The sequence below is a fragment of the Choloepus didactylus genome, chromosome 2, assembly GCF_015220235.1.
Source record: "Choloepus didactylus isolate mChoDid1 chromosome 2, mChoDid1.pri, whole genome shotgun sequence".
NCBI classification, from domain to species: domain Eukaryota; kingdom Metazoa; phylum Chordata; class Mammalia; order Pilosa; family Megalonychidae; genus Choloepus; species Choloepus didactylus.
This window is the reverse complement of record NC_051308.1, coordinates 223,069,941-223,090,709: the sequence shown is the minus strand read 5'-3', so window position 1 is coordinate 223,090,709 and position 20,769 is coordinate 223,069,941. Positions and strand designations below refer to the sequence as shown.

The window sequence follows — 20,769 nt, the reverse complement described above, 5'->3', positions numbered from 1 at the left end:
GGGTGATTGGAACAAGGCCTCAAGGTGGAAGGGGCAATTAGCTCTCTCCAGCTCCCCAGAAGGAAGAAAACCTAACTTGTCAGAAATGTGATGAAACATCAAAAGCACATGGAACCTGCCACATCCATTGTGAGCACAAGTCACAGTCTATTTTTATTCTAGGAAGTCTAACCAGGGCAAAATGTTCATCATAAGAGAAACTTAAAAACAAAGAACATCTGTGAGCTCTCTGGAATAGCTCACCTGACATCAACTCTGCAGCTGTGCCTTTGTGGGAACAACATCCAGTCCCCTGTCCAAGTAATCCCTCCACCCCCAACATTTTGTTTGTGCCACTTGTAGGAATCCAGAGGCCTCATTTAACAAAAGCAATCACAGAGGCTTACAGAGAGGGGAAGGGATTTGCTCAAGACCACACAGTGAATTAAACCCAAGTCTTCTGGCTTCTAAGACAAGATTCCTTTAAGCTCTAATTGATATAAAAGCTAATGTGAAAATGGAAAGAAGTGAAGGAGAAGGAGGGAGGAAGGATTAGAAGGAGGAAGAGAAGGAGGTGTCAAATCAGTGCCCCATTGGCAGTCAGGGGCACTGGCAAGTTGGGGTGGTTGGGGGCAACCAGAGATCTTGAGGGGAGAGCGGGGGAATCTATCAGGGAAAGGGGAGATAGAGGCTGGAACCTGGCTGGGTTATTTTCAGAGCTGCTATCTTTGTCTGCATCTGCTAAATTATTAAACTGAGATCACATCCTGGGGAGTGCCAGGCCAGGTTGCCAGGAAAAGGCTGAAAGGGAGGGGTTGGATCTCCTAGAAGAGGCCTCACATCTTCCAGGCTGGGATGGAAGAGGCCTTGATCTCCTGGCCCACCCCACTCACAACCCATGGTGGGGATCCTGCTTGGGGCCACAGCCACACTCAGCAGCCCCTCTGCAGAGCTCTGTCTCCACTGGCTGCGGTCCTGGGAGGGAGGGATATACGGTGGACAGTACTTTGGAATCTGATTCCATCTGCCTCTTCTCTTTCAGGGTCTGACTCAGAGCACAGAGACAGATATGGGTTCTGTAAGCTGTAAGACCTTGGCAAGTTCCTGCTGTAAGACCTTGGCAAGTTCCTGCACCTACCTGAGACTTGCTGTCCTTTCTAAGCCATAGATATTAGCAGTTCCATTTCTCAGACGAGGACCCTGAGGTTCAGAGAGGAAAAATGCCTTTCCCAGAGTTGAACAACTAGGAAGGGACCGAGCTTTGATTCAAAGCCAGATCTGATTCCAGACCCCTTTCTGCTTTCTATTCTTTTTTATACTTTTATATTTTCTAGCTCTTTTACAAAGGTGACTGTGGTGGCTTGGAGTTCATGTAGCCCAGAAAAACATGTTCTTAATCTTAGTCCATTCCTGTGGGTGTGATCCCATTGTAAATAGGACCTTTTGAGGAAGTTGCTTCTGTGAAGGTGTGGCCCAAGCAAATCAGGATGGGTCTTACTTAATCCCATTACTGGAGAGAGAGAAGCTAGTGGGAGCAGTCAGATGCTGGACATCAGCGGAACCTGGAAGAGAAAGGAAAAGACACCACCATGTGCACTGCCATGAGACACAAAAGCCAAGGACCAGGGATCGCCAGCAGCCAACCCCAGAATGCCACAGTCTTCTGGGAGAAAGCACTGCCTTGCTGACAACCTTGATTTTGGACTTCTAGCCTCAGAACTGTGAGCCAATAAATTCCTGTATTTTAAGCCAACCCATTGAATGGTATTTGTTTTAGCACCCAAGAAATCAAAGTAGGAATGTTAAACTCTATAAAGATCTGAAAAACACAATAATCATTATAGTTAAAAAAAATGTATTTCTTAATTCCAGATGTTGTGTTTGCTGGGCTGGCTGTGCACTAATAAGTGGGTGCCTGCGGCTGGGAGTATGGAGTTCAGGCCAATTAAGGAAGCCAGTGGATGTCAAACTTCTCACCTCTGGTCCTTTGCACATGCTGTTCCCTTCCTGAAGCTTCTCCCTCCCTGTTCCCCCTCTACCTCTGCATCGCTCACTTTGATCATCCTTCACATCTCAGTTTAAATATCAACTCCTCCAGGAGAAAGCTCTCCACACCCAGCTGGGCTCAGTGTTTGCTGTGATCCTGCAGCCCCTGTGCTTCCCCCTCCATCCTAGACTGTGTGCTCCTAAGGGCAGAGCCCTATCTGACCATTGCTCTACCTCCAGCAGTCAGCCCAACGAGGAAATGGTGGCCAAATTTGTTGAATGAGTGAAAGAATAAATGAATAAATAAATGTATGGAGAATAGTTCATCTCCATTCTAAATAAGCTCTACCCTTGTGTGATTTATCAGTTCAAACAAACATGTACTGGGTGCTTTCTGGGCCAGGCACTTTGCTTAATTATAAGTAAAACCAATTTGGGGGAAAGACTATAAAATAACTAAACATTACACAAGTACACATATACCTATGACTTGTGAGAAACTCCAAGGAGAACAGGTACAGGGAACATTGTTAGAATAACAGGCACTCAGCTAGGGAGGTCAGGGATGACTTTGGGGAAGGTCAGATCCTGTGTTCAAATCCTTGCTTGACCACTTACCTGCGTGTGACTTCAGAGTAGCCCCTTCACCTCTCTGGCCTTTGGTTTCTCATCTGTAAGAAAAAACTGCCGATCTTGCCCAAGGTCACCCAGATGGGCAGTGTGTGTGGGATTTGAACCCAGGTCTGGTTGGTGCCCTGGATCTTGCTGGTGGGGCAGAGCAGGGTGAATCCTCATCTCGCTCCCCTTCATCCATCCCCCAGGAGTGGGGAGCAGTGATCTGACTGATGCAGGCAACAAGCCTGTCAGTCTTCACACCATTATAGGGAGGGAGGGGGCTTCTGAACTGAGAAAGACATGGGACCAAGGAGATTGTTCAAAGGGATGATACATTAAGCAAGGCCTTCCTCCCTGCTGAAAAGAGGGGGCAATCTGGCAACTCCTGAGCCTCCCTCGCCCTCATTGAGCCCCTCTTACTTCCACTCCCACCCCTGAACTGTGTTTCTCCCACCTTAAGGCTCCTCCAGTCATTGAGTCCCCCCGCCACCAACCTACTCCTCACTAGACCCTCCCCGCACTGAGCCATGCCCCCTCAGTGACCCTCTCCTTCCCCCTCCATTGGGCCTCCACTACGCCCAGTTGCCGAGCACCCCTCCTCCTCATTTACTCCTCTCTGTCTTTAACAAAGCCCTCCTGCCCCCCCTTCACTGAGCCTGGGGTCCCCTCATCAAGCCCGCAACTCGTTCTCCCAGCCCCTTCTGAACTGCCCCTCAGGAGTCGGGCTGTCTCACCCACGAGGTCTTAGCACTCAGTCTAAGGCACCTGAAAGCACTTAGAGAACATGGGGGTGGCGAGCTCCAGCCTCCTCTCCTCCCCATCAGCCGCCTCTTTCTTCACGCAGGGTCAGTGGTCACACTGGCCACACCTTCCGCAAGTCTTTCTGAGCCCAGCAGCTGTTGCAGTCCTTTCCAGTGTGTCTCAGAGCTGGTTTCTGGCCCTCTGGCCACAGCCCTAGCCCACCACAGAGACATCCCCTATCTCTGATGGCAGCTTTGAGCAGAAGGAAACTGAGGCAGGGCTGTGGTGTCCAGGAGAGGAGGGCATGGCTGGGCCACTTTTGCCGTAGGGAAGGTTGGCAGGGCCCAGCTGTACCATCTTGCCTGGATGACCAAAGTCCCAGATAAAGACGGCCCCTCAGCCAGGAGACCCACTTGGCTGAGGCTCCAGAGGGCACAAATGGCTGAGATGATCCCATTCCAGTCCAGATTCAGCCACTGACTGGCAGTCTGACCTTGCGTAAGGCCCCAATGCTCATTCTGGGTGTCTCTCCCTCTGTGTAAAAGGTATGGGGACACCTGCTGGGAGGAACAAACACGAGCAGGGGCAGAGATAGAGCCTGGCACACCGAGGGGTCCGGGGCTCCTCTGGGGGGCCACCGGGGTCGCGGGAACTGCGTCAGGTTTAGCCGCAGCGCTGAGGGGGTTGTTCTACAAGCCAGGGGCCTGCCAATTGCACCAACCTGGTCAGAACCCTATACCACCTAGGCGCCAGTCGTCCCTCCGCGGGATGGGAGAAGGGGCTCCTGGCAAGCCAGGTGGTCCGGGAGAGCCGGAAGAAACCTCCACCAGGCGGCAGCGTGGGGCGCGGGACGGAGCTCTCCTTGTGGCCTCAGGCCAGACCTCCCCCAGGTGAGAACAGGATTCCATGATTTCTAAGTACCAGCTACCAAAGCTTATGCCTCTTTGCGGCACCAGACCAGGGAGGATGCAGCTCCTCTCCACTCAATATCTGGGGGGTGGATAGGGCACGGATGTCCAAAGAGGGCGCCGCGAGTGAGGGACTGCGTACCTTGACGGTTTGGGGAATGGCCTCAATGGGCGGGCCGTGGGGGGGCGGCCCCAGGGCATGCCAGTCTCTGATTGGCTGCACTGCCCATCGCTCCGCCCCGTGATCTATAAGACGCACCGGCCCGCTCCGCGCCGGCGTGGGGGTTGTGAGCGTGTCTCGGTCCTCCCGTGCACAGTGTCCATTCTCCCCCACGCGGGGGGCGGCCGGCCACACCCGCAGACAGACAGCCGCAGACCGCCAGGGGGCGGGGGATGCCGGGCTGCCGCATCAGCGCCTGCGGCCCGGGGGCCCAGGAAGGGACGGCCGAGCCGGGGTCACCGCCGCCGCCCCGGGAGCCCCTGCCGTCCCCTCAGCCCCCAACTCCGACCTTGACCCCAACCCCGGCTCCGCCGCGGCTCGAGGCGGCCACGGCCGAGGGGCAGGAGCTGCAGCGCTGGCGCCAGGGCGCTAGCGGGGGAGCGGGGATCACCGGGCAGGCAGGGGGCGCGGGCGGCGGCCCGGGCGCAGCGGCGGGGACCGGGAGCCGCGCGCTAGAGCTGGCCGAAGCGCGGCGGCGGCTGCTGGAGGTGGAGGGCCGCCGGCGCCTGGTGTCGGAGCTGGAGAGCCGCGTGCTGCAGCTGCACCGCGTCTTCCTGGCGGCCGAGCTGCGCCTGGCGCACCGCGCCGAGAGCCTGGGCCGCCTGGGCGGCGGCGTGGCGCAGGCCGAGCTCTACCTGGCGGCGCACGGACCGCGCCTCAAAAAGGGCCCGCGCCGGGGCCGCCGCGCCCGCCCGCCGGCGCTGCTCGCCTCCGCGTTCGGCCTAGGTGGCTGCGTGCCCTGGGGTGCTGGACGCCTGCGGCGCGGTCACGGCCCCGAGCCGGACTCGCCCTTCCGTCGCAGCCCGCCTCCCCGCGGCCCCGCCTCCCCCCAGCGCTGACCCCCGCGTCCTGACCCCAGCCACCCCGGGCAGGACATCGCCGAGGTGCCGACCAAGTGATGGTGGACCGCCGACCTGGTGGACAGCGTCACCGGCGCGCATGGACGGACAGGTGGACCGTAGGAAGAGACCGCCGGGGGGCCGAGGGCCCGGTAAAGGAGGCTGAGGTGCGGTCTTAGCGGCTGGTGGTGCATTGGAGGGACGGGGTGGGGGTGTGTGTATGCAGGGCACCGGGGACCTCCCTTCCCGGGGGCTGCTGGGTCCCTAATAAAGCTGTTCACCTGCCGTTGCCACTTCTCCCAGACCACCTGGGGAATGAGAGGTGGTAGCTCCAAGTCCCAGTTAAAGAGTTGGACAAATTGAAGGTTCTCAGGTCCCAGAAGGGGGTTGGCAGCAAACTTTTACCAGTTGGAGCCTGCTGCACTGATGCAGCGCCCCCATCTGCCGTTGCCTTTCCCAGGTCCCATGGGGCTGTAACGAGTCTTGCCCTTAAGGCTGAGGCTGCTGCTTCCTGGCACTGCCTGTTCAACACCATACTTTCTGGAAGGCAAAATAGTTGAGGTCCCAGGATGGGGTGGGGGCTGGCACAGGGATATACTACAGAGTTCTCCCCTAAGCCTGTTTCCCATTTTAGGAGATGGAATTCCAGAGAGGTTGAGGAAAAGCCTTCTTCCTGGTCCCCAGATGACCAGGGTGGGTGTTTTGGCAACTGCCCAAAGCTTCTGCCCTTGTGGGAGCCCTAAACATGGCAGGACCTTGGAATGCCCTCCCCCAACCTGGTCTCTAAGATGGCTCTGCCAGAGATGGAGCCAGGTGGCATCCTTTAACAGGCCCCAAGGGGGCAGGTATGGCATCGACTGTCAGAAAGGGGGGCCTTAAAGGGCCAGGCCTGAAATGAGATCTGCTTCTCTTCCTGTCCAAATGCCCCCTGTGGCCACAGCTCTGAACCGCCCGGCTGCTTCTTTGCTGCTCATGGGCTGAGTTAACTGTGGCCTCACTTTTCAGGCTGTGAAGCAAATATCATCACCTCCTGGAAGGGCTGTGCTGAGGTTTACATGGGGCAGAGGCCTTTCTTCTTCCCCCATAAGTAATGGAAGAATATTTTATTGTTTTCTATTGCACTTTTAGCCCTAGAAACATGCCATGCTTTTGCTGATCAAGCCAGGAACTAATTTAAAGGAAAGGAGAGGGAGGAGAACCATTGCAGGATAGAACCAGGTCCCAGGTCTGTGTACGCCTTTCCCATGGTGTCTCTTCCCTTCCCAACTCTGCTCTCTCTCTGGGCTAGTTTGCTTGGTCAGTCCCTTCTCTCTCACAGCTTTCCCTCCCTATGGCGGGTTTTTGAGAATGGGCGGGGGGTGGGGCAGGGGGATGATAACATCAGGGTCACAGGAATTTGGTCTACTCCTACTCTGGAGATGCTATACTCTGGCACCCTCACCTGATCCTCCCTTATCAGCCCTTCCTCTCCCTGGGTGCCAAACACTGGCTGGTTTCTTGGCTAACAGTCAGGCCTTCCTGAACCTGTTCATAACTGGGAAAGGGAGGCCCAGGAGGAGACCTCAGAAGCCCTGAAACAGAGCTCGGAGAACAGGAGAGTATTGGGGGGGCGGGGGCTGGCATCTTCTGGCCTCCACTGAGAGGGAGAACCCTCTGAAGACACTCAGGTCATTTGGGGTCTAGGGCCCAAAGAGGACAGCAACTTGTTGGAAGTGGCACCGAGTGAGCTCAGACTGCAGTGCTGGGCTGAAGCCAGGACTGTTTGTTTTGTGGGTTGCGGGGTGGGGAGAGGGTACTCGGCCAGAAAAGCTTTTAGCTAATGGTGTAAAGTGTTCTGTGTCATAGCAATTTTACCTTTCCTGGGGATTTATTGCTAATCGGCTTTGGCCTGATCTGGAGGGGGCTGGGTAGGGAATTAGAGATGACTCCTGCTGGAGAAAGTGGTGTATATGTGTATGGGGGCATGTGTGTGTGGGCTGAGGGAGATTGGTCCTGGTGTCACAGGCAGCTTCTGTCCCCTCCCTCCACTTCCAGATGTCCCTCTGCACCTCACCATGGGCATTGGTGCCCAGTGACTTGAACCCCTGCTCCTGGTTCAGTGCTTCCTCCACTCCCTGCTTGCCCACCCACCCAAGGGTCCCTTCTAGGAGCTCCCCAGCTCTCCATTTTCTCCTCAATCTACAAACATTGGCATCTCCTCAGGAGCAGAGCTGAATCAGAGGGTCTGTGCTTTTAGGGGTTTAGGTCTCCCAGCCCCCCTCCAGCAGTTTTTCCTGGCTGTGAACATCCCAGGGGACTCCTGGGGGCTGGGTGGTTGGTGTTGGAGGGCTAGTTTTAGACCTTCACAAATATCTGTAGCACCTGGGCAGGAGACTGACCCCAACCTCCCCATAACTTTCTGAATATTTTCTTGATGACTTTCAGCCCCGGGGACTGGACTGAGTGCAGGAATCTATCCTGGGGGGCCTGTGCTTTGAAAACATTGATGGCCATCAGTGAATCTGGGATCTCGGCAAAGGGAAATGAGAGGAACAGGAGCCTTTCTTCAGACTGGTGCCCAAGGCTGGGAGACTAGTTCCGGGTTCTAGTTGCAGTGCCGGCCCTCCCCCTCACCTGAGAAAGCCCCCGCGTTGGTGCGGGGGTGTGCGGTCCGGTCCAGGCCCGAGAGGTAAGGGCGTTTCCGGGTGAAGCCACCAGAGGGCAGTGCAGGCCCGTCGCCAGTGGCCCCGCCCCCAACCAGCGTCTTCCCGGCAGAGCCGCGGCTTCCTCCTCTTTGAGCATTAATTTTAAGGGTCCGGCGCAGGGAACAGGTAGTGGTGGTGGGCGTGGCGGGAGAGTGAGGGTGTAGTTCCGGTGATAGCTTCCTGGAAGCGGCGGGGTGGGAGACTGTAACTGTGTCCATCACCGACTCCCTGGGGGCTGGAGCTCACTTGGAAAAAAGGCGCAGAGGGGCCACGGACTGAACCGCAGCTGAAGTTTTATTGGGAAGATCCCGTACGAGATGCTCCCCCGAGCCCCGTTCCTCCGAGAGAGGGTTTCCAGGAGAGGCTTCCTGGAAAGAGACGTTGCCCCTGATGGCGGTCACCGAGAGTCGGGGTCCGGATTCATTTTGCTACACACAGATTTATTACACACAGATTTAGAACATCCCCTCTCGCCGTCTCCTGGGAACCAAGATGGCCTCCTAGATTTAGGCTGAAGCGACAGGGGCTCCAAGCCTGCGGTGGCCAGGCTCTAGGAGCGTCCCTTCCTGGAAAGCTGGGTCTTTGGAGAGGCTCCCTGCTCTAGCCAGCTGGGGAGGAGGTATTTGGGAAAGCTGGGAGATCCCCAGTCTACTTCTTCCGTTGTCTGCCCTTGTCCACACCCTGGCCGGGAGTGAGGGGGGAAAGGGAACCCTTGGTTCTGGAATAATTCATTAGCCACCTCCTCTGTGGCAGGCATTGTGCTAAGCACTTGACACCCATTATCTACTTAAGCCTGCACAACCACCCTGCAAAGTAGGGGTTATTATCCTCATTTCCACAAGTGAGGAAACTGAGGGTCTGGGAGGGCAGGTGATTTGCCCAAGGACACAGAACCTGTTAGTGGAGGGTAGCTTCAACATAAGGCTATGTGGCTTTTTATTCATCAGGCTCCACTGGGAGGGATTTCCAGGGTCTCATATTTAATGCTGGGTACTGTGACCACTGGTTCTTGGTTCTGGGGAAGGACGTGATGAGGCTCTGGAGGGGGAGCAGAAGGTGCCCACCCCTACCCCCCGCACCTGAGCATACCCCTAGAGGCCAGCTCCCCAGCCTTGTTGTTTGGGTTCTGGAGGATGAGTCAGACTGAGTCAGCACACCTGGCTTCTGCCGAGGGTGGGTCCAGGATTCTCAGGGCTGGAGGCAGGGTCTGAGCTTGCCTTAGAGGGCTGCCTGCTGTCCCTGCCCACCTGGGCTGCCACTATGAATGGCAGAGAAGGGTGACAGGCTCTGTGGTGGGGGACAAAGTGCCCCAGACTCAAAACAAGACAGAACCGGGGTTCAGTCCTGGCCTGGAACTTAGCTGGGGGGAACTTGGGCAAGTGATTTCCCTTCTCTGACCCAATTTCTTCTGTTTTTGTTTTGTTTCATTTTATGGGGAGTTGGGGGAGATCACCTTCGTTGTTAAATGAGAGGTCATGCTAAGTGCCTAGCCCAAAGTAGGGATCTGTGAATGTTGGAGCAAATCTGCCTAGTCCAGGGGAAGCGGCCAGGACTCAGCCTGTGAGCATCACCATATCAGGAATCTCTGAAACTGGTCCTCTCCCCTCTCCTCCCCCTCCCAGGCCCTGGGGAACTTTATAAGGGGAGAGGTGGAGGCGAGGCAGGCCTTTCATCCAGAACATTCCATTCCAGCTGCTCAGACCAGTGAGGATCCCAGCCAAGGACAAAAGCCCAAGGGAACTTGGCTTCACAGGGTGGGAGCCCTATTTCATATATCGCGCTCTCTACCTTCTCTCCACAATGGCCTGTCTTGAGGAGGCCGATGTGCAAGGGTTTGGGTGGGTCTGGGTGGCTGGAGGGAAGAGGTAATTAAAGCTCTTGAAATGATTCTTTCCAGCTTCTCGAAGCCTCTGCTCTATGGATCTGGATTCCAGGATTCTGCTCCTCCCCTGGGCACCTCCTTCAGGAACCCTCCTCGAATTGACCCCACACAACCTCGGCGCCCCCCTCACTTCACAGAAGCAGAGGAGGCTCTGCTTTCCGGTGGCAGGGGGCTGCATCCCGGGGAAGCTGCCTGTCCTGTGAATTGCTCTCTCTGTGCCACTTTTGACTTTGGCTTACACTGTACAATTGGAGATGTTACAACAGGTCTCTGAGATGTGTTCAGATTAAGAGTACAGTAGATATTTCCAATGTGAAAATGAAAAGAATTTCTTTAAAAAATACATGCTTCTTAAACAAGTTACAGCATAGCTGGAGCCCTCATTTTGGTAGATGTCATTGCTTCTGTCTAACAGCCAGGAGGGAAAACTTTGGTTTGAGAGATCCCTCAGCTTCCCTCAACCACTGTCCTTGCTCTCCCCTCATGGAATCCTGCCTGTGACCCCTCAGAAAGACAATCAGCTGCTGGCTTCTGAGTTTTCAGAAAGAAGTGGTGGCAACCCAAAAAGTCTCAGCAAAGTTCTGAATGAGAAAGGGAAGCACATTTATTCAAATATCCAGATGCTAGAGAAAGGTAAGGCACATTTACTCACACACAACCCCGGACTTGTAGAATTCTGCAAAGTGATTGTATACCAGTCTCCTGAGTTAATTCAGGAAGAATAAATTCCAAAAATGTGAGGCACGTGCGTGTGGTTTTGAGGTTCACTTTGCAAGTGTCCCTGTCACCTTTCCTTTGCGCTTGTCTGTCTGGGCTCTTTAACTTGAGCCGCTTCTCTTTGGTTTCATTTGGCAATCTGGGCATGCTGACTGATTTCTCCCTTGACTTGGCTCAAAGCTGGCCCTCTCCAGGAAGTCCTCCTGATTAAGACGAGGAAGGCAGGGCATGGGAGTGTACACGTGAGGCTGGATGACGCCGAGGCAGCACAACGCCGGGCACCAGTATCTGCGGATCTGTTTATCAGTAAGGGTCCCAGCAGGGGACAGGGCAAGAGTTTTAAAAGGTGACTATTTGTAAAGGTGTGGGCTGGGCTTCGGGGACTGACAGAGATGGTGCAGTACCCTGGCTCTGGTGGGGTCACGGTCCCTACAGGTCCACTGGGCAAAGGACAGGGAGAAGAAGGCTGGGGAGTGGGTCTGGAGGGCACAGTGCATCAAGTAACTGCCTGGGGTGTATCTTCTGTTTCCCAAAGCTCATTGTAATGCTTCGTTCTCTTCTAGGGTTTCCCCCTGCCCCACATCTGAAGCGGGGGTGGGTTGTTACTTGTGGGTTTGGGGGTAAAAGATGGGGCTGTTCTCCCTCAGCCCTCCCCTCTCTGGTTTTGATTCCCAGTTCCTGACTCCTGCCTCCCCTGGCATCTTAAGACAGCTACAGGAATTGTCCCCGAGAGGAGGATGACAGCTACTGAGTCAGGGTTTTTTCCTCACACCCAGAAACACTGCACCACCCCCAGCACACCTACTACACACCTGTTGCCACCATGGGCTCCTGACATGGTTGCCATAGCTATGGCCAGTGTCACATGTGCATCCAGAAAATGTCCATCCTGGCACACTGCTACACTAAGCCATAAATACCCATGAAATGACAAATGCCACAGTAATACAAACCATCTCACTCGGCCATGTGTCAAACATGCCCCATCATATACGCGTACAGGAGACAAACTCTGTCATCACGGACATCCACATGAGAGCACAGTGTAGGGGAAGGACAGCAATGGCACTGGGGACAGACAAACCTGTTTGACCTCTCTGGCCTCAGTTTCCTCATCTGTAAAACAGGGATGATAATACTTGCTCTTCCCCTATGAAAGTGTTGCCAGCAGGAAACGAGATGCTCAAGAAGATCTTGGCACAGTGCCTGGCCTGGAGTAAAGCACTCTAGAAATGGTAGCTGTTGCCGTGAACGCCTGTCTTGCACGCGCCCACATCCACACACCCATGTAAATCGTGTACTGGCACCAGTGAGTGCAGACACCCTGCACAAGGCCCCCAGACACCCTCAGACACACCCACCCGAGCAGCGCACATGCTCACCCTCACATGAGGCAAAGCCTGCCAAGAGTGCTTGTATGTGCACTAAGTTCCCTCTGCCCAGACTGTTGGTTGCTCACTTCCCACCAGGTTGAAGTCTTTGCTCAAATATCCCCTTCAAATGTCACCATCCTGGCTTCTTTTAAAATTGCAAACTCCAGCACTTTCACTCCCTTGCCCGATTATATATATTTAAGCACTGCTGGCCTTCTAAGACTATATAATTTAGTTTACTTTTTGCCGACCCCATCAGAATATAATCTTCCCGAGGGTTTGCTGATGTATTTCAACACCTAAAACAGCGCCTGGCACATGGCAGGCTGAGTGGAGTGTATAGACCCTTGGGTCATGTAGGTTTCTGGCTTTCTTACCCTAAAAAATAAGCACATCAGGTGAACCCCACTCCCCACCCCAAGAAGCTAAGCAACCCCCTCATGCCCAGGTGTAAAAGGACAAGCCAGGACCTGAGCCAGGTGGGCACCTGGGGTTGGGGAGTGTTTTCAGGCACCAGGCAAAGTAAGCCCTTCCACCTGCCCTTCCAGCCTGTTTTGAGTCCAGCAGCAGTAGGGACTGGGGACGCCCTGCAGTGACCCACTGGGCAGGTGAGTGGCTGGACTCATCCTGGTGACCTCTGACCTCCTCCTCGGACTTGTTTTTTCCATGCTGGCTGAAACTTCAGAGGCCCCTAATGAGGCTGAGTATGTTAAGGGCTATGCCAAGTCCTGGATCAAAGAGGCAGGGTAAACAATGGGCAGCGGCCAGGCCCGTGACTGGCTGAGGCCCTGAGGTGACACAGCTTCCTGGGGGCTTGGGGCTGACACCTACTCCCAGACAGCTTGAATGACCCCACCTGGGTCTGGGGAGGAGACCCTGCCCCTCCAGGAGACCTACTTCAAGTGAAGCAGCACAACCCAGAAGAGCCAGTTTTCCCATCAGCACTTGGGGTGAGAGAGGGAGTCGGGGGGTTGAGGGAGCCTCTGCCTGTAAGAAGACCCTACCCGGGCTCCAGCTCTGGGGGACCCCGGAAGATCCTAGTCTCAGCTACCACTCCCAGAGGGGCCTCCAGCCCAGACGCACCTGGCTCATTTGCCAGGGGTCAAGGAGCCCTGGGCACTGGAGTGTGAGACCAGGCCCAGGACATCAGGACTCCAGGTAGAAAGCACTGGAATATTTACTCCTTAACAAGAGTCCTAGACTTGCTGAGGCAATGTGTAGATGTGGGGCACAGGTGTAGACACAAGCTCCCAGTACACAGTGGTCAGACTGGGGCCAGTGTTGAAGGGAGGGATGGAGGAGGGGCATTCTGCCAGCCACAGCACAGGCTGCCAGGGAGCCGTCACCCAATGCCAGCCAGACTGAGGTGAGGGGAGGCAGCTGCAGCTCCCATGGCCAAGGCAGGTCCTTTTCCCCTGGAGAAAGCATGGCACTAGGCTCAGTGTAGACAGTTTTTATTGGCAGGTGTTAAGAGTGCAAGTCATAGATCCAGAGGGATGGGAAAAGAGGTGAGACATGGTTCCCCTCCCCTGAGTGGGGAGAGAGCACTAGGACTGGACTGTTGCCAATTTGGACCCGGCCCCCTCTTAAGAACAAGCTCCCAGGCTGGAGGGCCCCTCACCACACAGGGGAAAGGAGCAACACACCGGAAGGAACAACACATCGGCTGCCTGGCTCCTGCCCACTGTACAAGGAGACCCTTCCAAAGGAAAGCTTCACAGCTTGGAGTAATGGTGTTATGGGAGTAGGCTAATCCTACCCCTCCTCAAACCCAGTTATCGGTCTAATGCCTCAGTTTCCCTTCACCAGGCCCCATCAGAGACCCAGCCAACCCAAAGTAAGTAGAGTCCCCACAACCTTTTAGCCACATGTATGGGCTGCAGGCCCTCAGAGGCTGCTGGGATCGCTGTGGGCTGGCCCTGGCCCAAAAATACCTTTTCTAGGCCACGGAAATCAACCCAAGGTGCAGGGCATTGCAGCTGCCACCCCAAACTTACTTCGATTTCTGAAGGCCATCAACCCCCAGGACAAATAGCCCCTGCACCTCACAGTCATGCTGATCCAAGAGTGTGATACAATAACCGAAAGGCCCTCCTGCCAAGGACCCCAACTTGGCCTTGAGCCACAGGGGCTTCCCTCTGGAGAGTCTGGTCTGTTCAATAGAAGACCCCCCCTGCAGCAGTCCTGGGCCTCCTGTTCCAGGCTGCTTGGCGCTGGTCATGTCCTTTGCACACCCCTGGAGGGCGCGCCCTGCCTGGCAAGGCCCAGTCCTTCCTGGCCAGGGTCTGAGTCAGTTGCAAGGCAGCCAGGTGGGGTAGGAGTGGGCCCGGGCCAGCAGAGGCTGCACGGGGGTTACATAGTAACTGACAGTGGCAGGCATGACCCCGTCGGGGCCCGGACAGTGCCAGGCCAGGGCAGCAGTGGCCGCCGGGCCCTGCTCGGCCAGCGCCTGGAGCGCCAGGGTGGCGATGAGGTCCAGCGTCTGGCGGCGCTCGTGGCTCATGAGGCACATGGTGCTCTCATTGACCACCCGGTGCAGCGTCACCAGGCAGGCATAGCGGCGGGCGGCATCAGCCCCGCCAAAGTGGGCCTCCAGGTAGCGCTCCAGTGTGCGCTGCTGTTCCACCAGGTCAGGAAAGTCGATGAAGAAGCGGGAGCACATGTAGCGCTGCAGGGCACGCACGTCGGTGCTGGGCTGCGGCCGGAAGCCCCGCACCAGGAGGTGGCAGTACTTGAGCAGACCGCCCCCCCGGATCTCCTCCGGGCTGCGGGTGGCGATGACACGGTGCCGCAGGTGCTCCAGGGCCTCGGCGAAGTCCCCGTAGAGGCTCTCACCTGTCACTGTCGGGTGGAAGGCCTCGGACATGGGTGTGGATGAGCACTGGCCAAAGAGCAGCAGGGAGTCCAGGATGATCTGGAAGGAGTCCACGCTGAACTCAAACTGGCGCCTCACCGAGTCCACAAACTTGAGCTCCACGTTTTTGCCACTCTTGTTGGACAGTGAGATGAGGCTCCAGCGGTCTCTGTCCGTGCACACTTTCACCAGCTTCTGCACGTAGGCCTCCTTGAGTGTCAGCGGTGTGATCTTGGCTCGGCTCACGCCGGCCGGCAGGAAGTCCAACAGGCAGGCCAGCACCACCGCCTTGGTCAGCTGGAAGGACGCCTCACTGTGCAGGTCCACACGGAACACCAGGTCCAGGTCTTTGTAGCCCAGGCCACTCTCTGGGTGCAGCACGTGGCTGGCAGCAGAGCCGTGCAGCCTCACGCTGTGCACGCGCAGCCCCTGTTCCTCCAGGCTGCTGCGGACGACCTGCGGAGGGGTGAGGGAGGGAGAGAGTGGTCAGGAGCCTGGGCCCCCAAGGCCCTCCATGCGCTTCCGGGTAGTAATCACAGTATATCAACCACTGTTGACCACCTATCAGCTGTTGGGCCTCTGGAAAGTCATTTAACTTTCTGAGCCTTGGTTTCCTAATCCGGAGAATGATCCATTTGGAGGAGTGACTCAAAGAATAGCAATAACGATGGCAAACACATACACAGAATTTACTAAGCACCAGGCTCTAAGCACTTTATACAATAAGACATAAATTCACTTAATCTGCACCACTCTAGGAATTAGGGACTATTATTCTCACTTTACAGATGGAGAAATGGTAGTACAGAGAGGCCAAATAACTTGCCCAAGTTCACACAGCTGGTGAATGCAGAGCTGGGAATTAAACTCAAGCAGAGTCCATGGTTTATCCACTATGCTATTCCACCTTTCTAAAACTGGAAGTTAAGCAATTTTGTACCAGTCATGGTGCTAAGTACTCAGTGTATTGGGAATACGGTCAGCAGTTCACTGCATTACCACACTAGCCCTCAGAATACTCCTGTGTATTACCTTAATTTACAGAGGCAGAAACTGAGGCTCAGAGATTAAGAAAAGTGCCTAAGGTCACAGAATAACCGGACTGCAAATAAAACCTGGGTCAGCCAGATTCTAAAGTCCATGCATTCTCTTGACTATGATGCCCTCACCTTAAGTCATCTTTACAAGGACTCAGTGAGGCAAAGGTTATTATTCTTCTAATTACTCATTTTACAGATGAGGGAACTGAGGCTCAGAATGATGAAACACCCAAGGCTTGGAGGGGATGTTGCTTAGCAATGGCTTTTCAAGGCTGGAAGTTAAAACCCAGGCCCCTTCCACTCTTGGGAGAGGGGCTGTGTGGAGACCTCAGGAAGGACAAAGAGGTCAAGGACAGCTCCCAGGCTGACAACACAAGGTCATCTGGAACCAATCCCTTTAGCCAGAAACATCTCCCTGGATACGGGGTAGGGGGACGTGTTGCTGGGGCCTGACATCCAGTTTTCTCAGCAAAGTGCCTCACACAGGCACACTCCCTGAAAGTGACCAGGCAACATTCCTACCCAAGGAACCCCACCTTGCTGCCAGGTCAGCACTGGCCCTCCTCACCTCCCAGAGAGAATTACTGCAAAGAATGCACCTAAGTGCTGAGGAGGCAAACCACAGTGGGGCAATGTGAGGCGGGTGGCTCCCTCCAGGAAGGCTTCCGGGAAAGGGGAAGACAACCCCGACCAGGACAAGGTCGTGGAACCTTGGGCAGGGGGCATAATACTGGCCGGGCATCTATTCCATGCCAGGCACTGGAGCTTCTCCCTAGAACCTACGGAGGAGGCTTTATGATCACTGTGTTATGGACAGGGAAACCAAGGCTCTCAGGAGTGAAGTCATCTGGCCAAGGTCAGGTGTATCACATTACAGTGCCAGGGTTTGGAAGGGGCAGAGATTAAAAACTTTCAACATTTTAAAGTGAGGGCAACCGTCAAGTCACCGAAGGCCAGAGAGGAATAGTTGGGGATTGGGGAGGTGGGGGTCGGGGTGCCTTGGCCAGACAGGGGAGGCTGGAGGTGGAGGGCCAGTTGTTGGGTCTGTCCTGTGGGACTTCTAACCTACACTATGTCAACTGGCAGCTGTGCCTGCATAGGCCAGGGAGAGAAGGGGGTCAAAGACCTTGGCCCCAGGACCCTGCTAGACAAGCAGAGCAGACTAATTCCTTCCCCAGGACCCATGAGAGCTGACTGAGCCTTTTTTGGTGCCAGGCTCCACTCCCAGGCCAGTGCCCACCCCAGGGCCTGGCATCTGGCCTGATGAGTAAGTACAGTACCCTTGTTAAAACTCCTGCGTCAGGGCCATGGGGCTGGCTGTGTCAGCCAGCCAGCGGCAGTTGTCTCTTTCCCAGATACTGCCACGCCTAGCAACTGCAGAGCTGCCTGGAGCCTCCTGAAATCAGACGTTCCAGCCATGGAAGGGGCAGTGCCTACGCCCTCCCTTCACCCATGCCAAGGCTGTCCCTGGAGCCACTCTGCTCCTGGGGCAGCTGCTGAGGTATGCAGGGAGAACACGGGCGCTATCAGCTGGCAGGCTTGCAACACTCATATCCAGAGCCACCTACTGCAGGCCCTCTGGCTGCAGCTGCAGAGATCAGATCTCTGGGATTGTCTAATTCAGTCGTCCAGGTCCAAGGAGGGCAAAGGACTTGCCCAAGGCCACACAGCCAATAAGCGGCAGAGCTTGGAACCAGGTCTCCCAGAGCTACAGGTAGGGGTACTTCTATAGAAGGGTGGATCCCCTTAGCCCAAGTACAAGCAAGAACAGCATCTCTAGCTGTAGGAGAAGCTTTGTCAGAGAGGGAAAAAAGTTTCTAATTCTTGAGCAGTGGGACAACTCAGTACTATTGAGACACCCAAGGTCAACAAGCAGCACCTCCTGGACACATCTCCACAGCTTTTGAAGCTGCCAGTAACCGAGCCCTTTTCCCCTGTGGAGGCAGCTGTACAGGCCAGGTAAAGGCACCTGTTCCCTCTGGATTCTGGAACCAGAAAGTGTTGGGAGAGCAGTCCAACCCATCCCCCATTGAAGAGATGGGACACCAGGCCCAAGAAAGGGAATTAATAGCAGTCCATGCCGTGAATCCAGGTGTCCAACCTCCCTCCCAGTCCTGCTCAGAATTCGCCACTGTCCCTCCATGTCCCTGCTCTCTGGTATCTCTGTCGCTGTATGGGAGGACACTGTACTACGATGATGCTGTAAAGTCAGCTCCTAGTGCCCCGGAACCTCCCCCACCAGGCAGGGAGGCTGCATAGAGCAGGCACCAGCAAAGGCGGTGTAGACCAGACTGACCCCGGCAGGGACATCCCCCTTTAGGGTGCCTGTTGTCCCTGAAGAGGTGCAATGGCTGGGCACCCCTGAGTTGTCCTGACCATCCTGGTGAGAAAAGCCCAAAATGGTTTCCTAGTCACCCAGATGACAGCAGGCAGCCAAGGAATGCCTCAGCCAGCACCATGGAGGCTATGGGTGAGTCAGCCCTGGAGAATCTGCCCCCACTGCCTCCCATTCCTTGGAAAGGGAATCCTTGAGCAGGCACCTCCACCCTCCCTCTCCTGGGGGCTAAGACAGCAGGAGATAGGGGAATGGCCTGTTTCACCCAGCTGATGCAGCTCCCTCCCCAGAAAGGAAATCACAGGAACTGTGTTTGCATTTTCTGGTTTCTACCATCAGAAGACTCCCCTAAGGCCTTGAAGTTGAGTATTGGGAGTCAGGGAAGGGGTGGGAAAATCTTGAACCCACAGCAACTGGTCCCTGGGTTGACCCACAATTTCCTGGCTTTAATTTTGCCTTATTACAGGTAATCTTAGGCAGTTCTCTGCCCTCTTTGCTCTTTGGGCCTTGGCTTCCCCAGCTATAAAATGGGTACAACAATTACCATACTCTGGTATTTCAGGACATGACAGTGCCAGTATTCTACAGATAAAAGAGCAGTTTCGGGGTCACTGAAGGTCAGGTAAAGGGAAGAGTTGGAGTCTCAGGGAGGGGGGAAGGGCTGCCCTTCATTCCTTTTAGGAACACTTAAACTGACGATCGATGCTGCCCTGAGGCAACAACCTCAGCCGAGAGGGAGGGAGTCCCTGCGGGGATTTCTCCTTTCGCTGGTCCATTTGAGGGGGGAAGGGGAGGGGGTCTTGAGCTAAGGGCTGTAGGAGCTCGAGGCTGGAGTCTGCCCTTAGAAACCTTGAGAGGGAAGGGCGGTGAGGTGCAGGGATCTGGGGTTGGAGATTAAAAGAGCTATTTTGGACTCAGGCACGCACACCTCCCACTTCAGGCAGCCCGGCATCTTTTGTCCTTGCAGGCGGGGCTGTTCTTCCCTGGTTGCGTCTCCCCCTCCCAGCCAGGATCTTAGGTGAGGAGTCCGGGGGAAATCAGGGATCCCCAGCATAAAGGGGAGGGGGGAGGACGGAACGTCAAATGGGGAAGGATTCTGAGGCGCAAGGGAAGAGGTCTGATACACCATTACCGCGCCGTACGATCCTGTTACAGCCTCTCCCCCTCTCCAGGCCTCAGTTTCCCTAGCTGTCCGGCAAATGGAAGAGACCCTGAGAGCCATTCGGCCACGAGAGCCTCATGATACCCGCCCCCGGCTCTCCATCCCCCATCCAGCACCCTCTCACCTGCACGATCTGCCGCGGCTGCACACTCAGCGTGGGGAAGTTGCCGCGCCCGTGAATGGGAATCGGCTCGCTCAGGAGCGCGTCCAGCCGCTGCACCTGCCGCCAGCTCAGCCGGCTCAGGTGTCGGCCGGAGGAGGCCGACGAGGCCTCCGGGTCGGGGCCGCCGCCTGCCGGGGAGGCCGTAGCCACCGCCGAAGCCGCAGCCGTCCCCACCTGCGCAGCCGCCCCATCCCGGCGCTCAGCTCCGCTCTCCGACGGCATCATCCGCCAGACCCCGGGGCCCCGACGGCAGAAACCCGGGGGTGGTTATGGCGAGGGCAGGGAGAGCGGCTGGGCCAGGCCAAGGCGGGGGGAGCGGATGCAGGGACGGGGCGGCAGGGACAACGCAGGGCACAGCTCCGACGGCGGCGACTAACCGACCCCGAGGTTTACCGTCCCGGGCCCAGCCGACTCTTATAGGCCGCGGGCGACGTGCCCATTGGTCCAGGCAGCTGTCACACAAAGGGAGTCGCCTCTCCTCTCCACGCCCCTGCCATTGGCCAGTGGGGCGTTACACGTGAGTCTCTGGCCGCCAGGGAGATTCCGATTGGCTGGAAGACACACCCCTGCCCGAGCTCTCTCCTTCTCGGGCTGAATTCCCTCCTTTGGTCCTTCCAGAACTTTTGTGCACTGTGATTGGCCCGGACGGAAGCAGGATCTGGTCCTAAAGAGACAGCGCCCTCCAGGGGCAGGCGGGTGGGAGGTAACCTGTGGAGTTTACAGACTTGGACCACTGAGAAATTCCAGAGTTCTTTGGGGGTGGGGTGGGGTGGGGTGGGGTGGGGATGGGGGTGGAGAGAGGCGCTGGAAGGAATTTAGAAATCACCTGGCCCGCTCATCTGCTATGTTCAGAAGCCCAGAGACATTGCTCCCCTTGCTCAACTCCACACAGCACTTTTACCCTCTGGCAATGTTCCAGGGGAAGAGGTCGAGGGAAGGTAACAGACGGTGTATACTGAGGTAGACGCTTTCTCACGCGCTGTCCGGATTGGCTCTCTAAACCACCGCGTGGCAGGCGTTATGTTGATTGAGGGTGGAGAAACTTGTTCAGAGAGGGGTCGTGACTCCTCCAAGGTCACACAGCGAAGAAGCCCGAGCCCTGATCCTGAACCAGGGCTACAGAATCTGTGGCGCATGCACCTGCACAGACCCCCGGCCTTTCCGGGGCTGGAGGATGGGGGGGGGGGCAGCTGGGACTAAAGTCTTCTGCACCCGGCATCTCTGGCTCTTTGCCAGCCCCACGAGGGTGGGGCTTTCTGGGCGGCTGGCTT

The 20,769-nt window shown here is 56.0% G+C and overlaps 2 protein-coding genes across 2 annotated transcripts; one reads left to right on the top strand and one right to left on the bottom strand.

Annotated features, from left to right (window-relative positions):
• The first annotated feature begins 4,490 nt into the window (after positions 1-4,490).
• TRNP1 (TMF1 regulated nuclear protein 1) lies at positions 4,491-10,598 on the top strand. The gene is made up of 2 exons (XM_037828044.1): positions 4,491-5,455; positions 9,870-10,598. The coding sequence occupies exon 1, from the start codon at positions 4,623-4,625 to the stop codon at positions 5,286-5,288; it is 666 nt and encodes a 221-aa protein (XP_037683972.1). The 5' UTR covers positions 4,491-4,622; the 3' UTR covers positions 5,289-5,455; positions 9,870-10,598.
• Positions 10,599-13,391: 2,793 nt separating this feature from the next.
• TENT5B (terminal nucleotidyltransferase 5B) lies at positions 13,392-19,890 on the bottom strand. The gene is made up of 2 exons (XM_037818049.1): positions 19,460-19,890; positions 13,392-15,254 (listed from the first exon to the last, which is right to left on the bottom strand). Exons 1-2 carry the CDS (start codon positions 19,721-19,723, stop codon positions 14,235-14,237), a joined length of 1,284 nt encoding a protein of 427 aa, XP_037673977.1. The 5' UTR covers positions 19,724-19,890; the 3' UTR covers positions 13,392-14,234.
• Positions 19,891-20,769: the final 879 nt, after the last annotated feature.

Bases quoted from the DNA above. Each gene is read 5' to 3' on its own strand.
- TENT5B (XM_037818049.1), bottom strand. From the start codon at position 19,723: ATGATGCCGTCGGAGAGCGGAGCTGAGCGCCGGGATGGGGCGGCTGCG. The intron at 15,255-19,459 runs GTGAGAGGGTGC...ACCCCTCCGCAG, and splicing joins AGCCGCGGCAGATCGTGCAG to GTCGTCCGCAGCAGCCTGGA.
- TRNP1 (XM_037828044.1), top strand. From the start codon at position 4,623: ATGCCGGGCTGCCGCATCAGCGCCTGCGGCCCGGGGGCCCAGGAAGGG.